Source organism: Acanthopagrus latus, chromosome 22, assembly GCF_904848185.1.
Source record: "Acanthopagrus latus isolate v.2019 chromosome 22, fAcaLat1.1, whole genome shotgun sequence".
NCBI lineage: Eukaryota > Metazoa > Chordata > Actinopteri > Spariformes > Sparidae > Acanthopagrus > Acanthopagrus latus.
Genome location: NC_051060.1, coordinates 15,842,607 through 15,870,266, shown reverse-complemented (window position 1 = coordinate 15,870,266; position 27,660 = coordinate 15,842,607). Strand labels below are relative to the sequence as shown.

Here is a 27,660-nt window from a genome sequence, read left to right as displayed (position 1 = left end):
GGAAATCTCTGTGAAAGCAAACCATTATTTCTCTGAATAGATGTGTTTCACTGCTGAATGGGAACATGGCTAATGAGGAGGAGACGGGCTCAAATGAGCCTCAGGTCTTTAAGAGAGCCATTATAGAGACATCAGGAATGTCTTCCCTTTCTTCTCTATAGAAAGACCTTACGACACCTCACCGTCTCGTCCTCAAACTGTTCCCTAGTGTGTCATTACTTGCACCATGATCTCCTCTGTACATTCCTCTAATCTTCTCATACACTGAGAAGTCTGGTCAAACAGAAAATCTCATCCAGAAAAGACACATCCAATCATGTTGGATTTGTGCCTCTACTGAAGCTGTGAGTCATGTGATGACTATCGAAATGAAAGATTTCCAATACTAAGGCACCGCAGATAATCAGCCTATGAATTACAAACAATACAATCAACAAGTTTCCAAAAGTGTTTAATGTAGTATATGTACAGTTGTAAGGACAAAACAAAAAAAAGAACATTTATAAACACATTTGGCATCTTTTCAGATTTTTATTAGCAGATGGGTGCATGACCAGCATGAGTATCAAAACAGAAAATACATTCTTCAGAGTCTCTATTTGTTGTACAACTCACACTTAAACATATCAAATTGTTTCTTCCAATTACTTACATTATATATATATTATGTACTATCACATGAATTACACATGAATGATTGGCACTATTAGATGTAGCATCTCCTTGATATATTGCAATAATACAGCAAATATCACGCTGGTTTGGTTGTTTGGTTGTGGCATAAGGCAAACTTCATGTGTCATTGTCTAGTTAGGTGAAAAACTGTTGTATACATTCTTGTTGAAAAGTCTTTATACAGCAATCAAAATAAAAACATCACCTTGATGTCTCACGTGTTACGAAATCTACTGGGACTCTTATTGTGATACCCTCCTGTGTCGTCTGCAGTAGTGTGTAGATGTCAGGTGCGTGGGTTAGGATTATCATCAGATAAACAACAAGAAAGTGACAAGAACTGATATAACCCAGTCACTTGATGGTTAAGTCCTGCCACAACCAGCACTGTTAAGACAAGATAGCAGCTTTCTTACTCTTTGTCTGTTCACATAATGATACGCACGCGTTACATCTGTACATAGTTTCCAAAAAGCTGGGACAGAGCATAGAGAAATATAAGGAAAAGGCATAATTAATGTACAATCATGCTTAAATGACTAACCTCTCAGTCTGAGAAGCCATGGTGGGTTTCCTCTCTCTGCAGGATAAACCCAGTATGACCACCAGAAATTAAGAATATGACAGTGGTGCCATCTAGAGGCACAGCTCTGATACTGCATCAACAAACATCTTAAATTTTCCCATGCATTTAATCCCTGTGTACACAGACCTCTTGTTTTGTTTCATGACAACGTTGTCCTGAGGTGTTTTTTTTTTTTTTTTTTTTTAGTGGGTCCTTTAAAAATACCGGGTGGTATCATGACTCGTCTTCCTTGTAGACAAAGATGTAGTAGAAGAGGGCACTGAAAACCAGCAGAGCGACTGATAGCAGCATGTTCTTCCGATTCTCTCCTCTTAGTGTCTCGAGCTCCTTATCTAGAAATGAAAAACAAATCAGATATGAAGGCACTCTGCACGTTAAAGCATTAAACTGGTCACAACCTGCAACTGATCCACTAGAGACATATTGCCCTATAAGGACTGATTGGATGAACAGGAAAGGACTATCAAAACATGTAACAGGGTTTCCATCATGGCTCTGACAGAAACTTTCATGTAGTTTCTGTGACTTTTCAAGGTAACTCAAAATCACTCCTATGACTTAAAAATCTTTCCTGATGTTAAAGAGGCACTTCATTTTTTCCATAACTGAATAAACAAGCTGCTCTAAAACAATAAGTTTTATAAACTAATATAAACAAAGTAAACAGTATGAAAGTGTTGTTGTTATTTAAGATCAGTTAGTTTATTTAGTTTGTTTCTGTTTTTAATTTGTCTTGTAATGCAATTCTGCCTTTTCTGGTGCTGCAGAACAGTCAAGAGCCTGTCATACCAATTTAAATGTCACACATTTTAACATGGGAAGAGCTGCTTTTAATCTTTTCCTGTATAACAACAATAAAATTTAAATGACATGCGGACAGTGAACCATACCCACAGCGATGCGTGATCTGTGCAGACTTACCCAACTTTTGCACCCTCTCGTTCATGATTGACATTTCATCTTCCAGTTCCTGCCTGCGGACCAAGCAGCACCATTAATCAATGAGAAAGTAATTCATTAGGTTTTTATCTTAACAAGCCAATGAGGTGCTGACATAAAGCGATGCTTTTAACTGTCACAGTCTCCATCACCATTCCCATCTTCATCATCCTCACCTTTCCTTTTCAGAGAGCTTCTCTTTTCTGCTTTTGAACTCTGCTCTCTCCAGGTTGTCTTTACAAAGCGCCTTCCGCTCCTCCAAACGGTCAATCTGTAACATTTATAAACAGGATGCAACAGGAAGTTTAGCTGGGATAGCACAACATTAACAGAGACAGTTACCAGACATGAATGAATGAAACTCGTGTAGCATTAGCAAGCGCAAGCTAAAGCTAACCTTCTAGCTGACGTTAGGTAGACAGCACAAGACAACGGTCTAAAAAGCCTCACCTCAGTGGCGACACTGACTTTCTCCCGTCTTTTATCCTTTAATTTTGCCATGTTGTGACCTGCTGATGAATGCCTGGATGAGCAGGATAAACTGTGACTATGCGGAAGTGATTTTCTTCTTCGTGATATTCTTGGTTGGGCTTTAACGTCTGTTGCGGCAAACAAGCTTACAGGCGCAGTACGGCCACCTACGGGGCTGGAGTGTGGCGCAGTAGACTGGCAGGAGAGTGAATGGCTAAAAAACCAACAAAAACATTTTTTAAAAATTAAATTAATAGAATTGTTTACCTCTCTTAACCCTGTTTCTTTTGGCACGTAACATACGCTGTGTAGCCTACTTTCTTACTTATTTTTACTAGCACTTAAGCTAGCTAGCTGCACCTGGAGTCACTAATTAGCACCTGTGTTAGCCTAATTTTAAAATACAGTTTAAAATGCCTGCTTTTTTTGTTTTGTTTTTAAATAGGCTATTTATTTCATTTGTATTACAGATATAAAATCCTTCATCCCACAAATTTGGTAAAAATTCAGCCTGTTTCTTTAAGAGTCCAACATTTTTTTCCCTACATTATCACGTCGTTTTCATACACGCTAACGTTAGCTTACATGAAATATTGCTATTAGCTCGGCTGTTGTGTCTCCAGGACTGAAGTTGTCATCCTCCTCTCTGCAGCAGACAGGTGAGCCAGAGTCCAGAGAGCTGTTGTTGACCGCTGTTATAATCGGATTATGTGACCTAAGAGGGACAGGACGTGATCCGCTGAGAAGGGAAAAGGGACGAGGCTGTCCATTCTCGTCTCTGACAGCGTCTTTTATTTGAGAGAAGAACAAAAAAATGCCTCTTTTTATAAACAGGGATCAGATATTCGCACATCAGGTCCACCTGCTGGAGCACAAGCTGAGGGTGAGTCAGTGAAGTGTTGAATTAGTTTAATAGAAGTTGTCCAACGACTCCAAATAACTCTAGACACTCTTTTTTTTTTTAGATGTCATTTGTATATTATATATATTCACTGTGTTTTCAGAGCAAAGAGGAGCGAATACTGGAACTGGAGACTGAGAATGCTATTCTACATTTAAGGCTTGCAGAGGTAAGAAGATGTCTGTTATTCATTACTGACAAGCTTAAACCTGTAGTCCTCCCTGATAAATATCTATTCTGGATGAGCTTAAGTCTTTTATATTGAGTATACTGAGTTGTCTTTTTTGTGAAAGGCAGTTTTTATCTGAATGACTGTGTGTGTTTTTGCCCTGTGTGTTTTTGTGAGTTGTAGACGCTTGTGTTAAAGGGGCACTGTGTAGTTTAAGAGACACAATTAAAATACTAATATTTACAATAGTAATGAGGTAATAATACAAACTCAATTTTATTTTCACCATAACCAATTAAACAGTCTGCTCAGAACACAGTTTGAAGCTAGAAAGGTGGCAGGGTCCACCACATTAAAATTGATTTGTTCTTTTAAGGTCAGCTCCTATTTATATTGTATATATAATATGTCTGTTTTTATATTCAAATGGGACAAACTGATATACCCTATGTTGGACCTGTAAGGCTCAGAATTTGCCTTGATTTATAGTTTTTCACAATTGCAAAAAGAAACATTACATATAGAAGTACAGGAAACATTGCAAAAACATTGCACCCTTTTAAAACTTAGAAGTAGGTTGTATGTCTGGTGACTTTTTGTAATATGAGTATTTTAATGCTTAGCAACAGCCATAATTAGTAAGTGGTCCATCTTGTCTACTAACAAAATGGTCAAAGGGCCAGAATGAAAAGAAAGAGTGGCCAAGAAAGAACAGCCTCACAAACAACCATGTATTGTTTTAAAATTCAGTTTCACACTTAAGCATCACATAATACAAGTGGGAGATTAATTATATTTCAGCTTGGCATAAAAAAGTATGAATGAAGTGGCCGAGCGGTGCAGGATAAGTATGATTATGTTCTTTCCTTTCCAGTGTCTGGGGAAACTCCGCCGAGACCCGGAAGAGGAGCCCAAGGACCTGAACCACCATCAGCACCAGAGGAATGCACAGAGGATCACCCGGTCAGCCCTCACCAAACTCCTTCAGGAGGTCCAGGTACGTGTGCACACAGAAGGTTGTGAATTGTCTTTACGTCTGTTTTGCTGAGATGTTTCAATGAATAGCATCCAAAGTCAAGAAAGGAAAATTAAGTGCAGCCCTACAAAATTAACTTGTGCTCTCTGTGTGTTGGTGGCAGGCCGTGAAGCAGGACTTGAGTGAATTTTTTGCTGTGTATTTGAGTTTCGCCACTGAGCTGGAGGAGCAGAGCAAGCAGCTGCTGAAGAAAGTGGAGCAAGCCAGCTGTTCTCTAAACGGTCACCGTGCAGACGAGGTCCAGAGTGAGTATCTGAGTGTGTGGCACCGTAGATGAAGCATCTTTGACGTCATCCTTAGATCAGGCTTCTGGAGGAAATATTTAGGCTGACTGTTTGGAGTTTGGAGCATCATTGTGGAGCCTGGGTGCAGTGAGCGACACTGAGCAGGAAGCTATTAGAAGAGTATCATCTTGAGGCACTTACACTCTGGACTGATTGTTGACCTGTGGTAGATTGCAATTTAAAGGAGCCAAACACTGGATCACAGGACACTTTGGGTGTTTGCTTTTGACATGACTTGACTGCTGAGGGTTCACTGGACTTGACTGCACAGCAGAGTCTTCCTGAGAGGATTTCGGTCAAACAATTCAAATAATGAGCCGATATTATCACTGTCTATTTACAAGCTCCAAATTGGCACATTGCTTTTAAACTCTTGCTTTTATACTCTTCTCAGTCTACTCAGGTGATGCAGCATGTTGTCAACCAAACAGTCTAGATATTATTTATTTTCACGTTATTTGAATGGTCCCTGGAGATGTTGTTAAATGAGATCTTCTCATCTCACATTTCCTTCCTCTCACTACTATTAACTTCTCATTTCTGCTCACTCATTCACCGTCTCAGTGTCTCTTTCCTCCGCAAGTGGTTTATAGGTGACATGCTGGCTCTCTCTTGATTATGGTATGTTTACTGGTAATCCTCTCACACGGTCCCTCCCCTCTTCTCCCTCACCCCGCCCTCCGAGGCCATCCAAGGTTGACCGTCCTGTTCTATACAGTCCCGCAAGTCAGCTGCTCATTGATGATTGGTGAAAACTGATCTTGTCAAATACATTGGCTCACATAAGCCGGAGCATAATGCTGCAAGCTGCTCCAAACACAATGGCTTTCCTTGACCGTTTTATAGTCGATGTTAGTAGTAAGAATGTGTCTGCACACCTGCACTGAATACAAGCTCTTCTCTTTCTTCTCTATTTTACCAAACAAAGGTTCACAAGATCATGAATGACTAAATTACAGGTCCACACAGTCTGTTAATGTTCTATGTGCTTTAACTGACTGACATTTTGTACTATAAGAGCTCTAGACAGAGAATTTAAAAGAGTATTTTCAAAAATGGCTGAAAGGAATACCAAAAAAAAACATAGTGTGAGTATTTTGACAGATATGAGTCACAATTTTAGTGAGAATGTTAGTTTTGCATTTCCTTTTTCACTGAACAAAATATAAAAATAACACTGAGTTTAGCTTTGGTCTGTACCAAACATCTTGGCAAGATGATTGGTAGACTGGGGCGTCTCTGTAGCAACATGCTGCTTCATTTATAAAGGTATGTTGTTTAACATTTAACATTGTCACCCCCTCCAATCTATATTTTTGCACTTGGCCATATTACAGTTTGCACAAAGCTACAATTAATTGTTCACGTTTCGAAAAAGTCCTGGTCATCGTGCAGAGTTCTGTTCTATTTGTGTTCAGTCCAGCCTATTCTTGAACGTGTCAGCCTGTCCTGTGTGAATGGAGGTGATTGGTGTGTGTGTGTGCATGTGTGCTCCAGGATTAAAGACTTGGCCTGGATTCAAAGATATCCACCAGAGAACAGATGCCTCTGGCTTCAGAGTCTATTGTTACACAGACAGCTATTCATTCACTCCCTTTCCCTCCACTGTTGTCTACTTTAAGATGGACTGAGCAGCAGATTTTTTTTTCACCCATAACTGCACCAGATTCCCCACCAGATCTGACCCTGTGACACACAGCGTCTAATGCAGCGTAGACGCAGCCAGGGGAGGATTCTCAGTGTTGATCTTGGAACACATCAATGGTTAAAGTTTAAACCTCAGTCCTTGATGGAAAATTAATCATATGCTATTTTGATCTGATTATCTTCCCTTGACCATTTGTCTGCTCTCTCTGCACAGACTTACAAGCTCATGTTGCTGCTCTGGAATGCTCTCTGGAGGAGGAGAGGGAGAGGTGCAGGGCAGAGAGGCAGAGGAGGAAAGAACTCCATAACACAGTGGTGGTGAGGACAGATGTTCAGTGTCATCAGATCATGGGTGATACAGTGGGTTCAAATCTGATTGGATCAGGTTTTGAACTCCATTGTCATTCTTTGTTCTGCTGCAGGAGTTGAGAGGAAACATCAGGGTTCACTGCAGGGTGCGACCGGTTCTACCCTTTGACCACGTCCAGTCCTCTTCCGCTGGATCAGGGTGAGTCAACACAACAACAACAACAACAACAACAACAACAACATGAAACAATAGGGGATAATTGAAATGACCATGAACCAAAGCAAAAAATAATTTGAGCTTTTATCTGTCAGGCATGCATCATCAGAAGAAGTGATCTCCGCAATCAGTGATGTGAGTTTCACAAAAAAATTGAATTTATTAGATTTTTTATTGTTGTTGCCAGCTGCTTCATTTATTTAAAAGTTATTCTTGGTTTGATTGAAGGACACAGTGATGGTGAATTGCATAAAAACAGGGATGCCAGTGCACAGCAAGATGTTTGAGTTTGAGAGGTAAAAGCAAAAACAAAAAGCATGATCCAATTCACATTTATGTTATTTAATGTCCAGTTTATTAATGGTTACTCGCCTTTGTGACTTTTTTTTTTACAGAGTGCATGGACCTGAAGATTCCCAGGATGCTGTGTTCGAGGAAGTCAAGCCGCTTGTGACATCTCTGCTGGACGGGTGAGTGTGAAGCGATAGAATGTAGGGCTGTATCACATGTAAATCAGATATATTAATTCATACTTCTTCTCGTTAAAGAAACGGTTGACCCTTGAATAATTTTCATCTTTGGGTGAACTTATCCTGTAAATACTAACCCAGTTAAATCAACCTCAATGAGATGGATCGCGAACAAAGTATGGCTGCACAGCATGAGTTGAATGTCATCCTTGTCTCTGCCATCCAGCTATAATGTGTGTATCATGGCGTACGGGCAGACAGGCAGCGGGAAGACTCACACCATGATGGGATCACGGCTGCTGGAGGAGCACTCAGGGACGCAGCGTGAGACACAGCAGGGTATCATCCCCAAAGCTGCTGCTGAGCTCTTTCGGTGAGACGGCGATGCATTTATCGATAAGTGATTGTGATATTTACGGTATGTAAATAAACTCCACAAGAAAGGTGTTTTTATAATATCAAGGAGGCCAGTTCACTGAAGACTTATCTCTTCACTTTAGCCTTCAACTATCTATAAAGAACCATACATAATAAGTCTAATTATTATAATTTTCAGATCTCTACTGAAGACCACGAAAAATCTGCTCTAATTAACTGTATTCTAATTCAGCCCTTCAGTCCATTAAAAATACAGTAAATTCAGTCAGTTAATCGATGATGTGCAGTGAGAGTTGAGTTAGAGCATAATTGGTTTTGAACTCTGACCTGTCTGTTCCCCTGTGTGTGTGTGTGTGTGTGTGTGTGTGTGTGCGTGTATGTGTGTGACCCAGGCTGATCTCAGAGAAACCCTCAGAGAGCCACACGGTGGAGGTGTCAGTGATGGAGGTATACAACAACGAGGTGTTTGACCTCCTGGCAAAAGATGAGCGGGGCAACGCCAGCGGTCAGCGCCGGGACGTCATCACCACCTCCTCTGGTACCAGCCAGGTCACCTCCCTCACATACGAGTGAGTACAGCCCGAGCTGAGGCGACTGGTGCACTAACTAGTCTGTATGACACAGTTTTTTGGATTGTGTTTAATGGGAAAGGTGTCACTTTTAGTGATGAACCTACAGAGAATTATCACCCAACTTATGCCCCTTTTACAGCCCTTTCAGTTTGTGTTTTTTGGTTTTATAGCCAACGAGTTCCCCCCTTGCAGCCTCAGGATGCAGAGCAAAAATTCTCTGATGAATCTACATCATGCTACCTGCTCAGCACCAGACTGCCAATCAATTTAGACAAAACAGGCCAGAAACGCTCAACTGATGGCTAATGATATACCAAAGCTACTAGATATGTAAATGATAAACTGTTTTTTGTCTTCGCAACTTCATATCGTGAAACAATTAATTGTTCAGCTTGTTGAGAGTTTCTTTGTCCCCAAGTAGATGATGATTATTTCATCCTGAATTTTAACAGATTTTTTTTGGCCGCTTGGAGCACAGAGGACAAGCTGTAAACACACAATTTTATTATCAACTCTCATCAATTATTTATAGCTCACTTGTTAGCAAACAGTTGCCTCTTCTCATCCTGCGTGGAACAACATTAACATTCATTTTGAGGCTTGTTTTGAGGTCACCTAATTAGAGGATGTGTCTGCCTCTTTAGCTGCTTAAAGTCCCCCATTCTTGGAAAACGTGTTTTTTCGTCTCCTTCCTGACCACGAGGAGGACTGTTTTCACATTCACCGCTGAAGGTTTTAAATCGCTTCTGTGTTCATTGCAAATCTGATTTTGAGAAGCAGGCCTACAAGTATGATTTGTAGTAGGTCAATATTTAGAAGAAATGAGCGCCATTTTAATGTGGTAATTATACTCTTTCACAGCACATATGCTTTATTACATGAGTGGAGGGGATCTTTTTAATGCTCCACTATGTTCGCCTGATAGTAACTGTCTATCTGTAGTTGTTAGCTGGTAGATCACGGTGGGTCTTTCAAGATTATTCACTGAAAACATCTGCCTTCAGTGGCTGAAAATGAACCTGTGAGAGAGGTGTGAGTGAACCAAACAGTAAAGTTGTGGACAGTAAAACCAAAACAGTAAGTCTCTATAGAACAGAGAGGAACTGCAAATTTGAATTATATGTCGCAAGTGGGTTCAGATCTTTGAGTAACACCTTTCATAAACATGTTATTTGATCCATTGTCTAAGTAAACTACTGATTATAGCAGCTTTAAGGAATGAAATGCATGAAATATGTCTCACAGGCCTGTGTGTAACGCCTCTGAGGTGATGCAGATCATCAGCAGCGTTTTGAAGCTCAGGGCTCACTGCCCCACCCTCGTCCACACCGACTCCTCACGCTCGCACCTCATTGTCACCCTCACCATTTCCTCCAAGAGCCCCAACGCTCTCGCCCTGGGTGAGATGCGCACACACACACACACACACACACACACACACGCGCGCGCTCTCACAGAACCACACACGTCAGCATAAATGACCTGTTGACATTGGTACCTCTTTATTCAGCCCGCAGGCTACAGAGTGCCAAGAAGGACATGCAGCGCTCCACCCACAAGGAGTGGTGGAGTCCACGCTGTCGGCGTGCCAACCCCGTCGTCCGCAATTCATCCGACGAGCTCTTTGCAAGCACTGCCTCCTCCCCATGCCCCTCCCCTTCTCACTCCCCATGCCCCTCCCCCAGGCCCAGCATCTCACAGGCTCTGTTCAAGACCAAGCTGCAGCTGGTGGACCTGGCAGGGAGCGAGTGTGTCGGTAGGAAGGGCGCAATGCTCAAGGATGTGCTTTGAATTCGTAAATGTCATGGGAATATTTGAAGATGCTCAAGGCAATATTTTAACATCTTGACAAGCTAAAATGCAAAATGGAGCTTCAGGCATTGGCCTAATTGAGATACTGAAATGCTGTTAAAATAAAATTTAGGTGTCAAGTGGGTACACGTCCTGGCTCTGATAAGACAGCGGTGAGCACTTCATTGAAAGGAAGCTTGCCTCAAAAAAAAAATCTCCTTTTTCAGTCCTTCTGCATATTTTCATATAAAGCATCTAATGGGCTGCATTGGCAAATGAGAAAGGGATGAAATGCTTTGTGAGGGTTTCTGTTACAACCTTGTTTTTACGGTGAGCCCGATATGCTGCTACGTGCTGCTTAAATATCGCTTGTGTCTTGAACCATGAAGTATTTAATTAATCTGCACTTAAAGCTTCACAGTACAAACAAAGCTGAGGATGCAGGTGTGTGTAATGACCTACTGTTGATCCTTTTATTTACAAGAAAGAGTGCACTAAACCCAGGATGACTAAAGCCTATTCACTGAGCAGATCAATTAGCTTCGAGGCACACACACACGTGTATGTTTTTGTGTGTGTACCAGGTATGTCTGGAGTTTCGGGTTCAGCTCTGTGGGAGGTGTCCTGCATAAACCGCAGTCTCTCAGCGCTGTCCGACGTCCTGGGAGCTCTGGCAGAGCAGAGACCACACGTCCCCTACAGGAACAGCAAACTCACTCATCTGCTGCAGGATGCCATAGGTAACATACACACACACACACACACACACACACACACACACACACAGGAAAATACATTTGTCATTACCCCAAAAATTCAAATGAAATAACAGAGCAATGCATGTAATTAAAACAAATCATTGTGTCTCTTCTCTATCTTCTCCACCAGGTGGCGACGCCAAGCTGCTGCTGATGCTGTGTGTCTCCCCCACACAGCGCTTCATTACAGAGTCTCTGCAGTCTCTGGGCTTGGGCACGAGGGCCCGTCAGGTCCAGAAGGAGCTGCCGCGAAGGAAGAGTAACACCCTCAAAGTTAAGTGACGACACAGAGGGAGAGATGTGATCCTCTGCAGGTGCTGTGGTGACAGAGATCCTTATCAGATTTGAGGAGACATCTGCCACATAGGCGTATCAGGTGTGTGCGTTGGTGTTGTTCCCAGAACATCATAATCAATGTTGCTCCAGGACCATCAGTTTAAGTTACAAATGAACGAAGTAAATCACATTTTCGAGCAAGCTGTTGTGGCTGAGTGGGCTAAATATAGAGTTGTAACTCCAGAGACGAGGGTTTGTATCACATTTAGATCAGATGCTGTTCACCTATTTTTCACACTTAGTTCACTTATTGTTTTCCATTTCTTTTCAGTTTTATGTTGCTGTTTGGTTAGATTTATGGAACTAAAATTTGTTGAAGTTTAGGGAAATACTTTGTGAGGTTTATGGAACAAAAATACACAATGAGGTTTTGGGAACTTAAATTCTTGGTTAGGTGTAGGGAACTGAAAAAAATGGTTAGGATCAGTGAACTAAATACTTGACTAGGTTTAGGGAACTTTATTTTCTAATGTTCAGGGAACTAAAATACTTGTTCTGTCTGGTTTAAGAAAACATGGTTTGGTTTAAAATATGCACTTTCATACACATGATTTAAAAGACATTTTCTCTTATGGGTGTATTTTTCCAGTCTTTGCCTCTGAGAAGCTCAACTATGACATCACAGAAATGTGACTGGTCAGTTTCACCGAAGGCCCTGGAACAACATTAATTACCAAAATTGCATGATCAGATAGTGCGTGATGCGCTCCTGCAAACGTGTTATTGATTATCTGATAGGATAGATATGTGGGCCCTTTTTAAAAACAATGACAATTCAATATTCACAGCCTTAAACGGTATGACAACATCTTACTGCAGCTATTAGTCATCTTATGTGATCAACAGGTGCTGCATGTTCATCTGTATAAGCATGGATAATCGTGTTTTTTTTAAACTCCTACACTCTACAAGAATAACAGGAATAGTGTTATATCTTATGTCTCGCTCTAAGTTGTACTTAATTTAACTAGGACAGACCATGGTACCATTCTACATCTCACAGAGCTGACTGAAGCTGCATATCCCTGTGTAATGCTTGAATGTACCATGAAACACTTTATCAGTGCGTTAATAACCCTGACAATGACCAAGTAGGTATGAATGGTGGTGAAATGACTTGAAGGCTCCACTTTATCACATATTTAGCTGTAGATGAAGCCAACAGTCAACAGTCTGAGTCTGACTTCTGCTGTAAATACATTTCAGTACTTGTTGCTCGCTTTCCCTTTCTTTCTTTTTTTTTTTCTTAGTGCTTTTGGTATGGCTGTGTTTTAAACAGTATTTATACACATGATGATGTATTCCGTATCTGCAATATTCACCTTTGAAACGCCTTGATAGAATAATCCCATTAGATAATTACTTCAGTATTACTTAAAAATAAACAGATGATAAGCAGATGTCTTTGTGTTATCAGTCTTTTCCAGGACAAACTGTGCTGGAAACTTGTCATCAGGTAATTAAAATGTGTTTGAATACATTGTGCAGTTGCCTCTGTCTCATTCTAAAAAAAACAAAACGATTCATATACAGTTTATTTAGCACAAAAGGCTTTTTCATACAAACTTCTGCAACAGTACAGGGGAATTGTTCCAGTTAGCCGTCTGCTGCTGTGTAGATTGCAGGAAAGAGGAACACGTACAAACACTTTAAACATTAGGCTATTATTTTTAGCTTTTGTTTTACAGTGAATTATTTTGGAGCGGCAGGCAGGCGGGATATACTGCATGGGATATAATTTGAAGTTGGGGAGCTTTAAAACTGATTGTCCAGTGGGGCAAAACTCATCAGCGTGAAACCAAAGTACACCGGCTGATGATTATTTGAAAAGCTATTTCAGGTGTGTTGACTACAGTTTTAATGTTGGAGGAAAAACAAATCAGGCAATTTTCTCCAAGGTAAAGTCAGCTGGACACCTTCCAAGCATGAACAGAATAACACACTGTATCTGGTAATTAAATCTCTTTTTCATCAGGTCCTCTTTCTCTCTCTCTCTCACACACACACACACACACACACACACACACTTTTAATAAGCTTCTTCCTACCAGTGCTTGGGAACTGCGATGAGAGCTCTGCGCGATGTACTGAAGTTATATAACCCAGTGCAGTCCCAGAGCTGACATGCTTTTGAGATGCAGATGTCATGTGCCTCCCCGACACGGAAGCTGAAATGCCCAAAGCGTCTTTTGAAAACTTGCAGGCTAAGGGGGATAAAGAGTGACAGGGCAAAAAATAAGATTAGAGCGAGAGTGACAAGATAATAAACATGAAAACTCCGGGAGCATCCTTCTGTTTTTGGAGAGACGGCGGGGAGGAAAGGTGAGAGGAGAAGACGGAGAGGCTGAGAAGAGGAAAGAAACTCAAGAAGGATGAGTAGGTGAGAGGAGAGGAATAGGAATTGAAGGAGGTGTGAGCGAAAGTGTGACAGCTTGTGAAACCGAATTTAAATTAACTTTGTTTTTATCTACAGCAAACAACCAGCATCTGAGACAGAGTCTGTCAGGATGGTTTATTTTCTTCCTCGGGTCCAGACGTGGATTACTTGGAAGAAAAGCCTTCAGATAAACCAAGTTATCTAGATTGTTTCGGTGTGAGCTGCTGTAGACATGTCGGCCTTCTCTTGGATCCACTCGAACTAGATGGCACTCCGCTTCAGACCTCGCTGTGAGCAGTTTCATGTGGGAACTATTGTCTTTCTACAAAATTACTCTCGCTAGCCGGATCATAGCGCACAAGGAAACAGGCGTGAGCTCAAAAGATATGTTCATCCAAAAATTACAATTCATTCAGCGTCTACCACCCTATGAAGATTGATCAGGTGAAGTTTCTGGAACTTCACATTGAAACAGTATTGCAGCAGCATCCTAAACAACTGAAGGTGATGGGGACTTGCCTGAGATTGATTTTTAAAGACTTTATTTATACAGGAGACACTGAGGTCCTTCAGCCCAGACAGGATATAAATAATGTCTTTCCAAAACAATTTGGGATCTCTGGGCTTCTGGAGACTTTGATTACACCAGATGAGCTGTGTGGAATCATTTTGAGTTTTGCTTTTTCAAACCTCTCCTTCAGATTGTTTAGGAGAATGCTGCACTGCTGTTTTGCTGCAAAGCTCCTGAAATGTTTTGTGGGCAAAGGTTAAAAAAAATTAGGACTGCGTTTTCTAAAAAAAAAAATGTTCCCTTTAAAAACTTTTTACTCACTTTAGGGCTGCAACTTAAGATATGTCACTCAGTCACTTAATCTGTTTATTTTCTTGATTAACTGATTAGTCGTTGGGCTATAAATACCAGAAAATTGGACTATTTGACTACAACCCAAAAATATTCAGTTTACTGTCACAAGTGAGTTAAGAGACAAGAAAAAAAAAAAATCTTAAGAAGCTGGAATCATGGAATTTTGACTTTTCACTAACAGAATTGCTTAACCTGAAATTGATTATCAAATGCTTGGTGAATAATTTCATGGTAAAAACAAATCAATGAACTGATTAGGTGTCTCGGCTGCATACGAAGAACAGGGCTGAGCTAACCACATGAGACGAACTCCCCTTTAGGGCTGAAACATAACATTAGATTTTTATTAATTCAAGCAAACTGTTACAGTCAACAGTTACATAAGTTACATGGTATACAGTATTGATCTAATCTTTTTCTTTTTTTTTTTTTAAACCAGGGTTTCTGTCCCCTCCGTCCCTTTTTACCCCCCGAACACAGAAACAGCAAATCCATACAAGCGCAGGCAAGTAAGTAGTAACAGCACGATACATTCATCAACTCAACGATACGTTTTGTACGAACAATAAGGCAAGTAGAAGAAAGAACAAACGAACAAACGGAAAAGGATGGCAGACATTTTCTTTGAAATGAGCCAAAACAAGGCAGAATGTATCCTTCTCTTTCACGCCTGAAAAGGCAGTATCAAACGGAGTGTATTCTTTTGATCAACAGTTGCTGCTGCAGAACCAAACGAGGTAAGGCTTCTCGTTAGTGGGCAGGTACACAGTAAAAGGGGGATCTGAGGGAAGAGCTGCCTTCGGTGGTGGCGAGTGGGTCTGTACCTGGTGGTGGTCGGACTCTCATTATCGTAGGTACCTTGCTCGAAAATCAAAAGTATTCCCCTGGCACGCTGACGATTCATCAGGGATAATTAAGAGAGGCAGGAAAATCTGATGTGTGTCTACAGCATCTAATCGCTTCCAGTGTCCGTTTCTGTGGCGAAGAGCTTGAGAACAGGATGGGAGCCCGATATGACTAAAAACCAATGGCTCAGTGTTTCTCTCTGACATTGCCTGATGTCTACATGTGAGCGTACGTGGCTCTGCAGAGCCTTGACAGACAAGAAAAGGAAAAAAAAAGAAATCTCAATCTCTTGGCATACATTTCCCTGGGCTAAAAAGTTAGATGTAAGTGGATGGATATGCACACGCCTTAACGCTCCCCCACCCCCCTTATTCATTTTCAACCGTACAGCAATCATCCCATGACATACTGACACAATCTTCTGCTTGTGCTAAGTGGTGAAGTCAGTCCTGGTAGCAAGAGAGGAAAAACAAAAAGACAACCCAGCCGGTGTTCAGCACTGAGTGACTGTTCATGTAGTGGTCAGTATCAGCAGCTACTGGCCCGGATCAAACTGCAAACGTTCCGTCGGATAAAAGGTAAATAAAAAGACGATAAAATAAAAACAGCATTCGTTCAATGCCGTGTTCAGCCACCAGGTAGCAAAATGGTGCTGGAGAAACTAAGGATAAATGCAACATGCCTTCATTTTTTCCTTTTTTTTTTGTTTTGTTTTGGGTTTTTTTTAACACATCGACGCACAGATATGAAACGAAAACAAGTGGTTTCCTCAAAAAAAGTTATCTTCATGTATCACAAGAGTAAACAAGAGGGGATTTCGTCACGAGAAATCCAGCAGAAACAAAGGTCGTGTGGTAGTGCAGAAAAGAATGAATGCAAAAAAAAAAAAAATTCTCTCGGAGACGCTGGAGAGACCAGACGAGGACGACGTGGAGATTCCCCTCAGAACACGAACCACAACGAGACAGAGATATGACGAGATAAAAAAACAAAAAGCTGGACAGAGGAGAAGTGGGCAGCAGCGATGTTTGGCTTCCCTCCAGAGTACAAAGGACTCTTCTGATGGCGAGGTGTGGAGTGCAGGGCTGGTTTGGGGAGGAGGGGAGGAGGAGGGGGGGGGTGCACCTGAACACTTTTTTTTTTTAATTCCCTCTGCTGCCGACGCTGCTTTGTGATCGTCGTCACTCCATCCAGTCTCCTTCGTCGAACTCTGACTCGTCCTCGGAGTCGGAATACTCCACCGCGATGCGGCGCGAGAGGATCGTGGCCACGTCATTGCCGACGCGCTCATGTTTAGCCTCCTGCTCTCGCTGCTCCTCCACTTTCCGCAGCTGGATGCCTGGTGAGAGAAGAGAGGAAGAAGACACAATCAAGGCAACAATTTATGACGATGTCTGATCAGCAGTCCAAAACCCAAATATATTCAATTTACTGAAAATTAAGAAGATCAGTGAATGAGGAATAACATTTTTTTTACTCAGAAATTACTTTTTTGATTAAAGTGAAACTCTCGCCAAAAAGCAACCCAGGCTTTATTTGTGAATGTATATGAGTCAAACCTTCGTGTAAAAGCATAATTACGACGAAAGAGGGACTTTTAAGATTTACCTTAGTTTCGTTTTCGGCAAGCTAATTTTCAGTGGAGCATTAAAATCGCTATTTTTAAAAAAACCTAAGAAGGCTCAACCCAACGTGAAACTTTGCTCGTAGTATCACAGGGTCTCTTACATGTTGTGTCGAGCCTTCTTAGTGTTTTTAAAAATAGCGATTTTGATGCTAGTGTAAGAGTGCCCCATGCACTCCATTGAAAATTAGCTTGCCCGAAAATGAAGCTACAGTAAAAAGACAGCTGACGGGAGGTTTTCGCACCTTTTCTGATGGCTTCCAACAGAACACTGCGTGCATCGCTGATGGGCGGCAGATTGGCTGGGTGGTGCCTCTTGGCCCCGACATCGTGGAGGGTGTGGGGCGGCGGGGAGGCCATGGCTCCTGCTGAGGGGAAGGCCGGCACAGGTGGCGGGCCTGACGGACAGGGCGAGGAGCTCCGCGCTCCGGGGAGAGGCAGAGGAGGGGGCGGCGGGGGAGGAGGCAGGATGCTGCCGTCCGACTGGGTCCCGGAGCCCAGGGGCTGGCCCCTGTCCAACATGTGTTGGAGACGGGCCGGGGAGGAGGAGTGGAGGGGAGGCGCCACGGGTGGTGGGGCGGGGTGGAGAACACCCGGGGCGATCTGGAGAGGAGCAGGGGCAGGCGGGATGGCCGGGAGCTGCTGCTGGAGCGGCAGAGGAGGAATGGGTGGAGGAGGAGTGCCCCGCAGGCTCGCGGATGGTAATGGGGGAGGCGGAGGGGGGAGAGGGGGAGGCGGTGGAGGAGGAGTGTTGGAGTTGTGGCCTGCTGTCCTGGCTGGAGACTGGGGTCTGCTGTCGGAAAAACCTGAACTGGAACTGGAGAAGGGAAGACAGAGAGAAAGAAAAGGAGGTCATGACGGGGAATTAGTGCTAAAAAGTGAGAGTGGGATGAAATGTTCACCTGTAATAGTTTAAAATTTGCAAAAGCTTCAAGTACATTTTCTTTTCTCAAACTAACTGTGGTTTCGTGGATCATGAGCTGATGAGGATGCTGGCATTTTGTCTGAAACACGCAATCATAGCCTCGGTCTTTCAGCGCGTGTGTGGCCATAAAGTGTATTTTTAAAACCGCACTTACATGATTCTTGTTTAAAACAAGTCAGCTGGAAACATTAAATAGCCAGCCACAGACAAGTTTCTACCCGGCTCCTGTCGGCTTAAATAACTATCGGCTGGTAAAATCTGCCAGCAACAGTTGTCATTTCAGAGGGCAAAATGAGAGGTCGCCGGTGACACACGGCAGCTGCTTTTGAAAGTGATTTTTTTTTTTTTTTTAAATAAATTGCAGTGTTGTCAGAGAGGCTTAGATGTTCATCTCAAGTGATGCGATGAGGCCCCTGTAGGAGGCCCCTTAACTCCGCCACCAGCCCTTAAGAAATCACAACATTCCATTGATCGTGTCTAAAAGTGTCTAGAAACTACGGAGCGTCCAAATCTTACCGTAACTGGTACATTAAAGAAAGAATGTTATCATTACTGGCCATTAACTGTCGCTGAGGCTGAGTGGGTGGATGGAGCTACGAACTAGAACACTGCGACACGAAGAGCAACATGTTCACAATCAATTTTCTTCCTGTGGAGAAAATTGCTGCAGACAAAAAAAAAAGCAAATCGAGAGAAAGAAGGGGGGAGGAAAATAATGTTTCAAGTATTTCCGCCCCGGCTACTTAAGGCTGTGTCCGTACCAACAACTGCTTGATGTGCTGTATTAAATATAGGGAGAGGAGGGGTAAAGTGAGAAAATTAGATATGGAACGGCGCGAACGTCCAGAACCAAAGGTCAGAAAATGACCGAAAGGTAGAGAGAAACTAGATTGTTTATATTTTCTAAAGATGATACGTGTGAGAGAAGATAAGCAGGATAGAACCGGAACTGAGATACTGTCAGACTGTGCCAGCTCTCACACGGCTAAAAAAAAACAAAAAAAAAAACAGGCAGAGATGGGGATGGACAGAGTTTGTGAGTCAAAAGACTTAGCTGCAAGGACTTCTGCAAAAAAAAAAAAATCAATGAGATATTTCTCTGGTGCTGCAGACACAGCCTTAATCATTCCCTCTGATCTCTCCATCCCTTCAAACAGTGACATATGCGGCAAAAGTGCACGGCAGAAAAACAACCTGTAATGCGCTCAGTGGCCTTAACATTTTATTGATCCTGCCCTTCTCCCAGCCTTCCCCCCCCCACCTCTGCTTTGAAAATCTCAATCTATCTTTCCATCCATCCACCCCTCCTTTTTCTGGGTTTATTTCTGCCTGACTGAAAAATCCAGCAGGAAAGAAAGAAAGAGCTCTACTCACTATGGACAATTGATCCATAGGAGAGAGTTAAGCAAAATAAACAAACAAACCAAATGAGATGGGGATTGGATGTGCGCTGCTTCTGAATCAGACACAAGGTCAAACTGCGTTGACAAATTATACTTCACACTTTGAATTTGCTTTGACCTGTCGGAGCTTCGGTAACTCTCTGGCAATCAAACGCGGGTGAGCTTCTTTTGAAAACGTTCGCTAAATTTGTTTTTTCAAAGGGGACGTGAACCTGAGGGTTATGTGTCGTCTAAATGTCCCACCTGATCACTGAGGGTGGCTTGATCTCTCCCAGTGGGTGCATGAGAGGTGGAGGCGGAGGAGGGTCGTGGGGCCGTGAATACATTCTGTCCCCGGTACGGTTCAGCAGCTCGTTCATCTGGGTGTAGGGCAGCGCCGCCAGCGAGAAGGGCCCGTCCAAATGTTCCATGTACAAGGGAGCCCTGAGCAGAGAGATACGTTTTCATTTTCTCACCTTGGTTGCTTTCCCTTTTGAAAGTAGTTGTTATATCGTTTTTAGTAACAATAACTGTTCAGCACTTCCACTAAGGAATTACTTTTTTCCCCTCACGACCTTCCTAGATTCATTTTAGAGTTTGTGAGAGTTTAGAAGCTTGAAGAGGGAGAAAATCCAGCATCTACAGTCCAAATGATGTGAGAAAATGAATGTGTTTTTCTATAGCAGGACCGCGTTCTTTTCTTCTTTTGTACCTTTCAGGATGAAGATTTCCCCCCAGGCTGGGGAGTAAAACAGCAATACTGACAATGTATCAGCAAGATCGGTTGAGTGGGGTAAATGTGGTGAACACAGGGCACAACACACTTATCACTTGAAATTTTTTTTTTAAAATGGGTAAACAAACTTCTTGTCATGAAGCAGCAAGTTAATTGTGCTAATGTTTTGTTAGCGTAAACTTGACATGGTCCAAAATTCAGAAATTAAGATAGAGGGAAATTAGGAAAGATGAGTTGCGACAAGCTTAAAAGCATGTTCAGGCACATTAAAATGAAATGAAGTACAAAAAAACAGCATCATATGAAACAATAAAAAATTACCGGCCAGTCCATCATAGACGTGGTGGACATTTGGTCACAACATCCTGGAGCATGAATTCAAAAGCTTTCTAAATGTGCTGACACCATGGCATCAATTCACTTAAAGTCTTTTCTCTTCGACGACTGGAGAAAAGATTTCACGCCAAGATATTCACTCGACTGACAAATCCAAGAAAACCAACAATTTGCATAAAATCTTATTAATCATATTGACTGGCGGGGAAATGGCTGAATGTGGCGGAGTGGCATTCGGAGCTTTGAGGCACAATAAATGCAATCACGACTGTGAGGAAGCTTAATCATCGCTGCTGTCGCTAAATTGCAAGAGCTCAATCTCTGTGGAGTGGGCACAATTTTTTTTTTTTTTTATATGAGTGATTACATCCTGCTGACAAAGCAGCGTTTATTGGTATTAGAAGTTTTACATTCTGTGTTTCAATGTTTATCCGTCTCAGAGACAGAGGCAGAGACCCCCCCGTCAAGAAAAGTTGAATCTTTAAAAACAAGAATATCGGAATATCTTTGTATTTTGTATGTCTTCACTTCAGTGACAGCGTGCACCTTATTTCTCCCCTCCACCTCTTCACCAGTGCCATTTGCAACTTTGTACAGAGGTATTTCCTCTCATGCAGGCACAGAGCAGAAGAGCCCCAAACCTTTGACTGCAAGTCTGTGTTCCCATCATTTGACACCTGCTGGTAACTCCTACCAGGCAAAGTGGCAGTCTGCAAGAGATGGCTTGCCTTGATAAAGTGGACCTAAATGTTATGCGGATCATTTTAACAGCCACCCTTCACACACCTGTTTTCGTGGTAACCTGCAGATCCGTTGGCCTCTCTGTGTTTGTCGTCTGGAATGTCTTGGGCGAGCTCTGCACCCAGCGCCAGTTTCTGCCACTCCTTTTTGCGGTCGTGAGGCACCCGTGGTACCTTCTCCGGCTCCTGTGGACGGTCTATTGCCTTCAGCTTCGGTAAAGCGAGGAGGAGGTGAAGCGGGGCAGAATGATGGTGTGTGGGGAGGAGATGGTTGGAGGGAGGGGGCAGATGTGGGAGATGGTGAGAATTAAATGGAGGACAATGGTTTGTGGATGGATTAAATGGAAGAAGATGCAAGGAAGGAGAAAGAGAGAAAAGATAACAGATTAGCTGCTGTTGAAGAAACACGTTTTGTCATGTAGAAAACATTGTCATTGTCATTTATTATAGTGCCTGTTGGGCACTATAATAACAGGCGAAGGTCACAATTAGATCCAAATTTTAAACATGGATCTAAGTTCCGCCCTCTCGCCTTTTATGCTCTTAATTTTACAGTGCCACATGAATATACATTTACTGAAGCAAAGAATCCCTCTCAAACCCTTCACCTTCATAGCAGCTGTCATGTCAAATGTTTTAGCGGGATTTCTATCGATCTTAAACTAGGTGATAAGGATTTTTCAGATAGACAGTGTACAAATTACACAAATGTTTAAGAAGAAAACACTGTCGTTGAAGCTTGGTAACAGAGAGTGCTTATTGACCGACTTGGACCAAATTAAAATACAAGAATGTACTTCTACGCCATAAAGTTGCAATAAAGTGGCAATTTGAAAAGCCAAACAGCACTCCCTGTCTCCCAGGCCTCCACATGACTGAAGTTCTTACACACACACACACACACACACACAGCTGTAAAGAAACTGAGCAGCGAGCTGCTGTAGCAGAAATCACACACAGTGTTTTTGAAATAATCGCTGTATTTTCACATACCTGCCCTGGAAGGTCTAAGTACCTATAGACCTGATCATACATGCGGGGGTCCTGCAACTATAAGAACAAAAACAAAAACCACAAGAGAAGCACCGGGTGTGAAGGGAGGGGGTTTCAAAAAAATCAACAAGGCACAAGAGTGAACACTGCTGCACACGGTCGACAGGGACAAAAACAAGAGTGGGCGGTGACAGAAGGTGGGACAATAGGGAAAGAGGGGAAAAGTGCTGTTAAACAGAAAATGACAACGCACGCAGCTCAAGGGACGTCACAATGCAGGTAGGATGAGGCGGCACACACAGTCCAGTGCAAACACACAGACTCACACACTCACACAAACACATATACACACACACTCTGGGAAATAACAGAGCCGCGCTTCAGCGCAAACAGAAAGAAGACCGAGGTAGAAAGAGGGAGATCTCGCTGGAATGAAAGGACAAACTACAAAAGGTGTGTTTCTACATGTGGAAAAAAAACAACTTCAAAACCAACACACAACAGCTCACACTGAAGAATGGCATGCAAAACAAAACACACACAGACACATACACACACACACACACACACACACACACACACACACGTGCTCGCGTCTACTCAAAATAATACATAACAGGTTAAAGCAGAAAAACACTTAAATGAAGGAGGGAGCATTTCACAGTTCAACTAAAAGCAAATTAGCATAAAAAGAACTTTCTCACTCAGTGTAGTTATCCTGAGCCACTTTATGCACTCATATTAGAAAGTAATATTCAATCCTGACATAAACAATTCAATTAAAGAGACACACTTTCCACTTCTATCGGATATTATTCTGTATTTTTCCTCATTTTCAACACATCCCATGAAAAGACTAAAACCAGCAATGAGAATGTGATACTGATGGACTTCCTTAGCCTGTCTGTGGCACTCCAGTTTCGTTCTGAAGATACATCTTAAAACAAATCAGAAATGTATAGTTCTATTTTTAAAAAAGACTAGTCTAAAACAGCTGGACACTAGCTTTGACCTAACAACAAACAAACAGGGTGAAGCAGTGTCTTTGTTAACCCCTTACAACCATTAAAACAACACTGCGTTGGTGGAAATGTGTTGTGTAAAGGAGCTATATGTAATCATTTGAGATTTCAAACAGCAGAAATTTCCATTAAAAGTCTGAAAAGAAAGTGAAAAATAACAGTCTTGATGTAATGTCAAAAATGTCTATGAATGATGTTGCAGAGATATTTACAGCAGTTGAGGTGAAGGAGCAAGAAGTGCAAAGATTCAGACGGATTATCCAAACAGGCAGACATTTCTTATATACAGTGTCTTTATGGAGCAGGGAGGTATTGCCGGAAGTCCAGTTGGCTCTACACATCATGTGCAGTGTTTCGATTTGATAAGCCTTTAAACACAACTGTTCGTAATACTTAAAGAAGATTTCACAACTTTAGGATGTTGTGAGGGCGGCAAGTGTTCCATCTTTTAACAGAACGATTACAAGGTAAAGAAATAGTCCCTTCATGCAGGGCTTAAGTCGGCCTCCACACTGAGGGTTTGCAGCAGCAGGATGGTGTATGTGGGATTAATCTGAGATAAACAACAGTTCCCACGTCTGTTGTAATGAAGGAACATGACACCCAGTGCCCACTGTTTCAATTTTGTACATCGATGTAGGTCTACAGCACAGAGGAATGTGATGCATCAGGCTTTGGCTACAGAGACAATTCATTGTTGGTTTTGGTCTTTTCATGGGATTTGTTAACAATAAGAAAAATACAGACTATTGCCAGACTTATCTTGTAAGTGTAGCTCAGGTATTTCATTATGGGTGAAATTGAACACATTTTACAAACTTCCTTTACACAGACACAACATTTTCCCACTCGGTTGGCTTTCTGGGGAAACAATAAGTGAAATCCCCTTTTCTAGTAGCAGACACACAATACAGTTAGTTGGTGAATGTACACATCTGTGTGTAAAGGGTGGTGTATCATTTCCCCAAGAAATGTTTCCAGGCAAGGTAAAGAAAAGACTTCTGAAATATAATTCCCAGCCTGCCACACCGGGACTCGAGCCAAAACTAATCAATTTTTTTAAGTCACTTAGATTGTGGCCCACCCTGATATTCAATAACTGTGTACAGTGTGTGTGTGTGTGTGTGTGTGTGTGTGTGTGTGTGTGTGTGCTGGTCCTCAATTTAAACATGCTGGCTGACAGGCGGCTGATTCAACACAGCGTAGGTTGTGGACAGCATCTCCTCTGGTTTGGCTAAATGATGTTGATTTTGTCTGTCCACTTCTGCGGCCGGGCTGCTGAGAGCGAGCATGAGAATAAATCCTAATGCTAATGCACATTGATTAGGTTCTGATTCATCATGGCCCATTACCCCTGATGATGCATTGGCTGAGTGGTTGCCTCTGAGCTCGAACACACACACACACACAAACACGCGCACGCATGCACGCACACACGCCTAACCAAAGACCAACCTTCTCCTGCTCTGATGCTGCACATTAATATATCTGAACTGACAAACTGTATATCATTTATGGGATGGCAATGCATCCTGACAACAGTGTCTGCTGAGGCTGAAGGAGCTGCACCAGAAGGTCAAACATTTTAACTTATCATGCTCTGCCATTTTCAAAAGTGAGCCCAGCCTCTAAAATTCAGCTGCAATTTCTGGAGGATTAGTCCGCCTAGCCTCTGACTTCCTGAAAGGTTTGCAGTCACCGTGTCTTGGCAGTATTTAAAGAAGCATTATCAGGCATATTTGCTAAATGTAAGTGTTCATACTGCAGTAATGCTCAGAGGATCATAGACTATCATTAAGGGAATTTGGTTTTATTGATATTATAATGAACGGCAGGGAGGACAAGTGGCCGGGCAGATAAAATGGACAAGGAAATACAGGGAAAGAGTTGAACACATTATGCCGTTGTCACTGAGTGAAGGTGTTAATGCAGCAACGTGAGAGAGGAAACAGGAACAAAAATCACAATAAACCAGGGGAGATACAGTGTGTTTGTATATGAGAGAAAATGAGGACAGTGCATCTGTGTGTGTGTGTGTGTTAGTGTGCATGCACATGTTTGTCACAGCCGTTATAAATGCAGCTAATTTAAGAAGTCCGCGGAGCCTCTGTGAGCTCGTCATCCTTCATCTGAATGGACCAGTGCTGGCAGAGAGAGCGTTGCCGCGCAAGCGCTGCGAGTGTGTATATCTGTGTGTAACGCAGCAGTTCTAGATTTATGGTATGTTCAGAACTCATTCTCACATGTCCGTATGTGCACATATTCACACGTTTGTTTTTTTTTGGTGTGTGTGTCCACACGTCTCTGTATGTTTATTGGAGTATTCGATGTGACGGACTCAGCAGAACTGTAGTTATGTTACTGCCCCCACAGGGAGGCCCTGCAGAGGCACACGACCACCAGACCACCCTGCTGCTGACAATAACACAAACCACTCACACGTACACACACACACACACATACACTGCGGCTGCAGATCTATTGGATTTGAGCCGTGCAGCCCCGTGCAGTAATGATCTGCAGCTACTGGTTTCACTGAGGAATGTAATAAAATAATCAGTGTACAATTACAAACGTATTCAGAAAATATTGGTTGTGCAGTGACTAGGATTGCAATATTATGATGTTCTGCTTTATCATGAAGCCTGGTGGCAATATCAACTACGCGCGCAAGCTGAAAATACTCTAATCAGGAGGAAGTACAATCACAGAGAAGCAAATGTGTATCTTTAGCTATTATGGGTCATTATCTGTAACAGAGGGAAAGATGGTCTGCTCAAGCAGATTTTAGAAAGTGTTAGTCTGAGGGCTCTCATTTCAAAGACACGTGCAGTTAGACTCACAATCAGCGAGCGAACGACCGCTCCGTGATGCCTTGCAGTTAGTCAAGTGTCTCCTCCGTGGCTGTGTCCCAAATTCTTTACCTACATAGCATCCTTTCCTGCTTCACTGAAACTTAAGTGTGGCGTGGCCAGAGCACACTGCGAACAACAGTTTAGAGCATATAACATTCACTGTGCTTATTTGGAATTCTAATAGTTATCTACAGTGTAATTCAAGGTTTGGTTGAGACTAGTCACCTACCTAAATAGTGGGCAAGTTAACTAATAAATGAATAAATAAATAACAACTTGCAGCATTTCTCTAGCCATAAACAGCAATACTATTCAAAGCAACCTGGCTTTAAACTTTAATGGCTGTTGATACATTGACTTGCAGGTTCTCCGTGTGTTGGCTACAACTGCTTAGCAAGTGTGCAATAAAGATACGGCTAATGAGAGCTTCAAAAGTAATATTTCTTAACAGTGCTAATGGAAGTAGGGCTGGGACTTAAATATCATTTGGATATTTTTAGGTCATGTTGAGATACACAATGTAAATCCTGATATTTTCAAATCTCTTCAGAAGCACTTCATAAATGCTGTACCAAATACGTCAAAATTGACATTGCAGGAATACTGTCGGGATGATTTCTGACCAGTAATCATCAGCAATGTGCTCATAATGACTAAGTGGGTAACTGCAAGTATTAGAGGAGTCTGGTAAGTTTGAAAAAAATCATAATACAGAGCCTGTAAATAGAATAAATGGGCTTGCGTGTTGGTGTGAACGCAGAATGAGGCCAGTTATTACATTTAAAACTCAGTGTCTGTTTCTGAAATTGATCAAACATGTATTTAAGAACTACTCGAATATCTACTCAGAGTTCTAAGGCTAAATACATTTACAGGGGGTTCAAATTTAGTTCAACATTTTTCCCCTTTCTGGAGGATTCCTGATAAAAAAAAAATATTCAAGGACTCCTAGTCTCCTCTCCCTGGAGTAGAACTGGGATGCAGTCAGGGCAGGTACATACTGGAGGGTGGTTAGTAACAGGGTGAGGCTGGGGAGCTCATTTATCTCACTTGTGGGCAAACTGGAGGGTGAGTGGACAGATCGAGTGGGGAGAGGGGAGGGCAGGGCTGCAGGCTTCCTCGTGGAGAGCAGATGCTCAATCGGTGGAGGAAAGGGGGGAGAAGGGAGAAAGTCTTACCTCTGGGGGAGTGAGGAAGGGAGGAGGGGTTTCAGAGAGGACTCTTATAAGGCCATTGGGACACACAAGATAAGGCATTTCCAGCTGCACAGAGTTGGACAGAGTTAGAGCAGGATTCAGAAAAGAGATTGTGAAGCAGAGGCTGAGAGGAACAAAGACAGAGGATGAGAGAAAGCAGTGTTTCTGCACCATGACTCAACTCTACCACTACCATGTCCCTGTTTATCGGTGAAACACTGACG

At 42.3% G+C, this 27,660-nt stretch overlaps 3 protein-coding genes across 8 annotated transcripts in view; 1 reads left to right on the top strand and 2 right to left on the bottom strand.

The window, feature by feature from the left end:
• Window positions 1-507: 507 nt before the first annotated feature.
• ccdc167 (coiled-coil domain containing 167) lies at window positions 508-3,398 on the bottom strand. Its single transcript, XM_037087079.1, has 5 exons — window positions 3,257-3,398; window positions 2,651-2,885; window positions 2,377-2,471; window positions 2,183-2,235; window positions 508-1,593 (listed from the first exon to the last, which is right to left on the bottom strand). Exons 2-5 carry the CDS (start codon window positions 2,699-2,701, stop codon window positions 1,475-1,477), a joined length of 318 nt encoding a protein of 105 aa, XP_036942974.1. The 5' UTR covers window positions 2,702-2,885; window positions 3,257-3,398; the 3' UTR covers window positions 508-1,474.
• kif25 (kinesin family member 25) lies at window positions 3,166-12,937 on the top strand. Of its 2 annotated transcripts, XM_037087078.1 has the most exons (17): window positions 3,166-3,169; window positions 3,324-3,330; window positions 3,506-3,554; window positions 3,676-3,741; window positions 4,616-4,738; window positions 4,881-5,022; window positions 6,923-7,026; window positions 7,131-7,216; window positions 7,330-7,369; window positions 7,463-7,530; window positions 7,630-7,704; window positions 7,931-8,077; window positions 8,475-8,651; window positions 9,900-10,054; window positions 10,165-10,410; window positions 11,030-11,185; window positions 11,334-12,937. In XM_037087078.1, exons 10-17 carry the CDS (start codon window positions 7,472-7,474, stop codon window positions 11,483-11,485), a joined length of 1,167 nt encoding a protein of 388 aa, XP_036942973.1. In that variant the 5' UTR covers window positions 3,166-3,169; window positions 3,324-3,330; window positions 3,506-3,554; window positions 3,676-3,741; window positions 4,616-4,738; window positions 4,881-5,022; window positions 6,923-7,026; window positions 7,131-7,216; window positions 7,330-7,369; window positions 7,463-7,471; the 3' UTR covers window positions 11,486-12,937. The 2 variants fall into 2 exon arrangements, with proteins under 2 accessions (XP_036942973.1, XP_036942972.1); XM_037087077.1 differs by lacking the exons at window positions 3,166-3,169; window positions 3,324-3,330 and having other exon boundaries at window positions 3,413-3,554.
• Window positions 12,938-15,096: 2,159 nt separating this feature from the next.
• Window positions 15,097-27,660, bottom strand: part of wasf1 (WASP family member 1) — a 62,002-nt gene continuing 49,438 nt past the window's right edge. For 4 of the 5 annotated variants that reach the window (XM_037085671.1, XM_037085669.1, XM_037085670.1 and 1 more), the window contains 5 exons: window positions 22,364-22,420; window positions 21,417-21,580; window positions 19,823-20,002; window positions 17,497-18,068; window positions 15,097-16,966 (listed from right to left, as the gene is read on the bottom strand). In XM_037085671.1, coding sequence (XP_036941566.1) covers window positions 16,809-16,966; window positions 17,497-18,068; window positions 19,823-20,002; window positions 21,417-21,580; window positions 22,364-22,420 — 1,131 coding nt within the window. In that variant the 3' untranslated portion in view covers window positions 15,097-16,808. The remainder of the gene's footprint in view (window positions 16,967-17,496; window positions 18,069-19,822; window positions 20,003-21,416; window positions 21,581-22,363; window positions 22,421-27,660) is intronic. The other variant, XM_037085673.1, reaches the window with a different exon arrangement.

Bases quoted from the DNA above. Each gene is read 5' to 3' on its own strand.
- ccdc167 (XM_037087079.1), bottom strand. From the start codon at position 2,701: ATGGCAAAATTAAAGGATAAAAGACGGGAGAAAGTCAGTGTCGCCACT. The intron at 2,472-2,650 runs GTGAGGCTTTTT...TAAATGTTACAG, and splicing joins AAGTCAGTGTCGCCACTGAG to ATTGACCGTTTGGAGGAGCG. The intron at 1,594-2,182 runs GTAAGTCTGCAC...TTTCATTTCTAG, and splicing joins CGAGAGGGTGCAAAAGTTGG to ATAAGGAGCTCGAGACACTA.
- kif25 (XM_037087077.1), top strand. From the start codon at position 3,486: ATGCCTCTTTTTATAAACAGGGATCAGATATTCGCACATCAGGTCCAC. The intron at 4,739-4,880 runs GTACGTGTGCAC...TGTTGGTGGCAG, and splicing joins AACTCCTTCAGGAGGTCCAG to GCCGTGAAGCAGGACTTGAG. The intron at 11,186-11,333 runs GTAACATACACA...CTTCTCCACCAG, and splicing joins TCTGCTGCAGGATGCCATAG to GTGGCGACGCCAAGCTGCTG.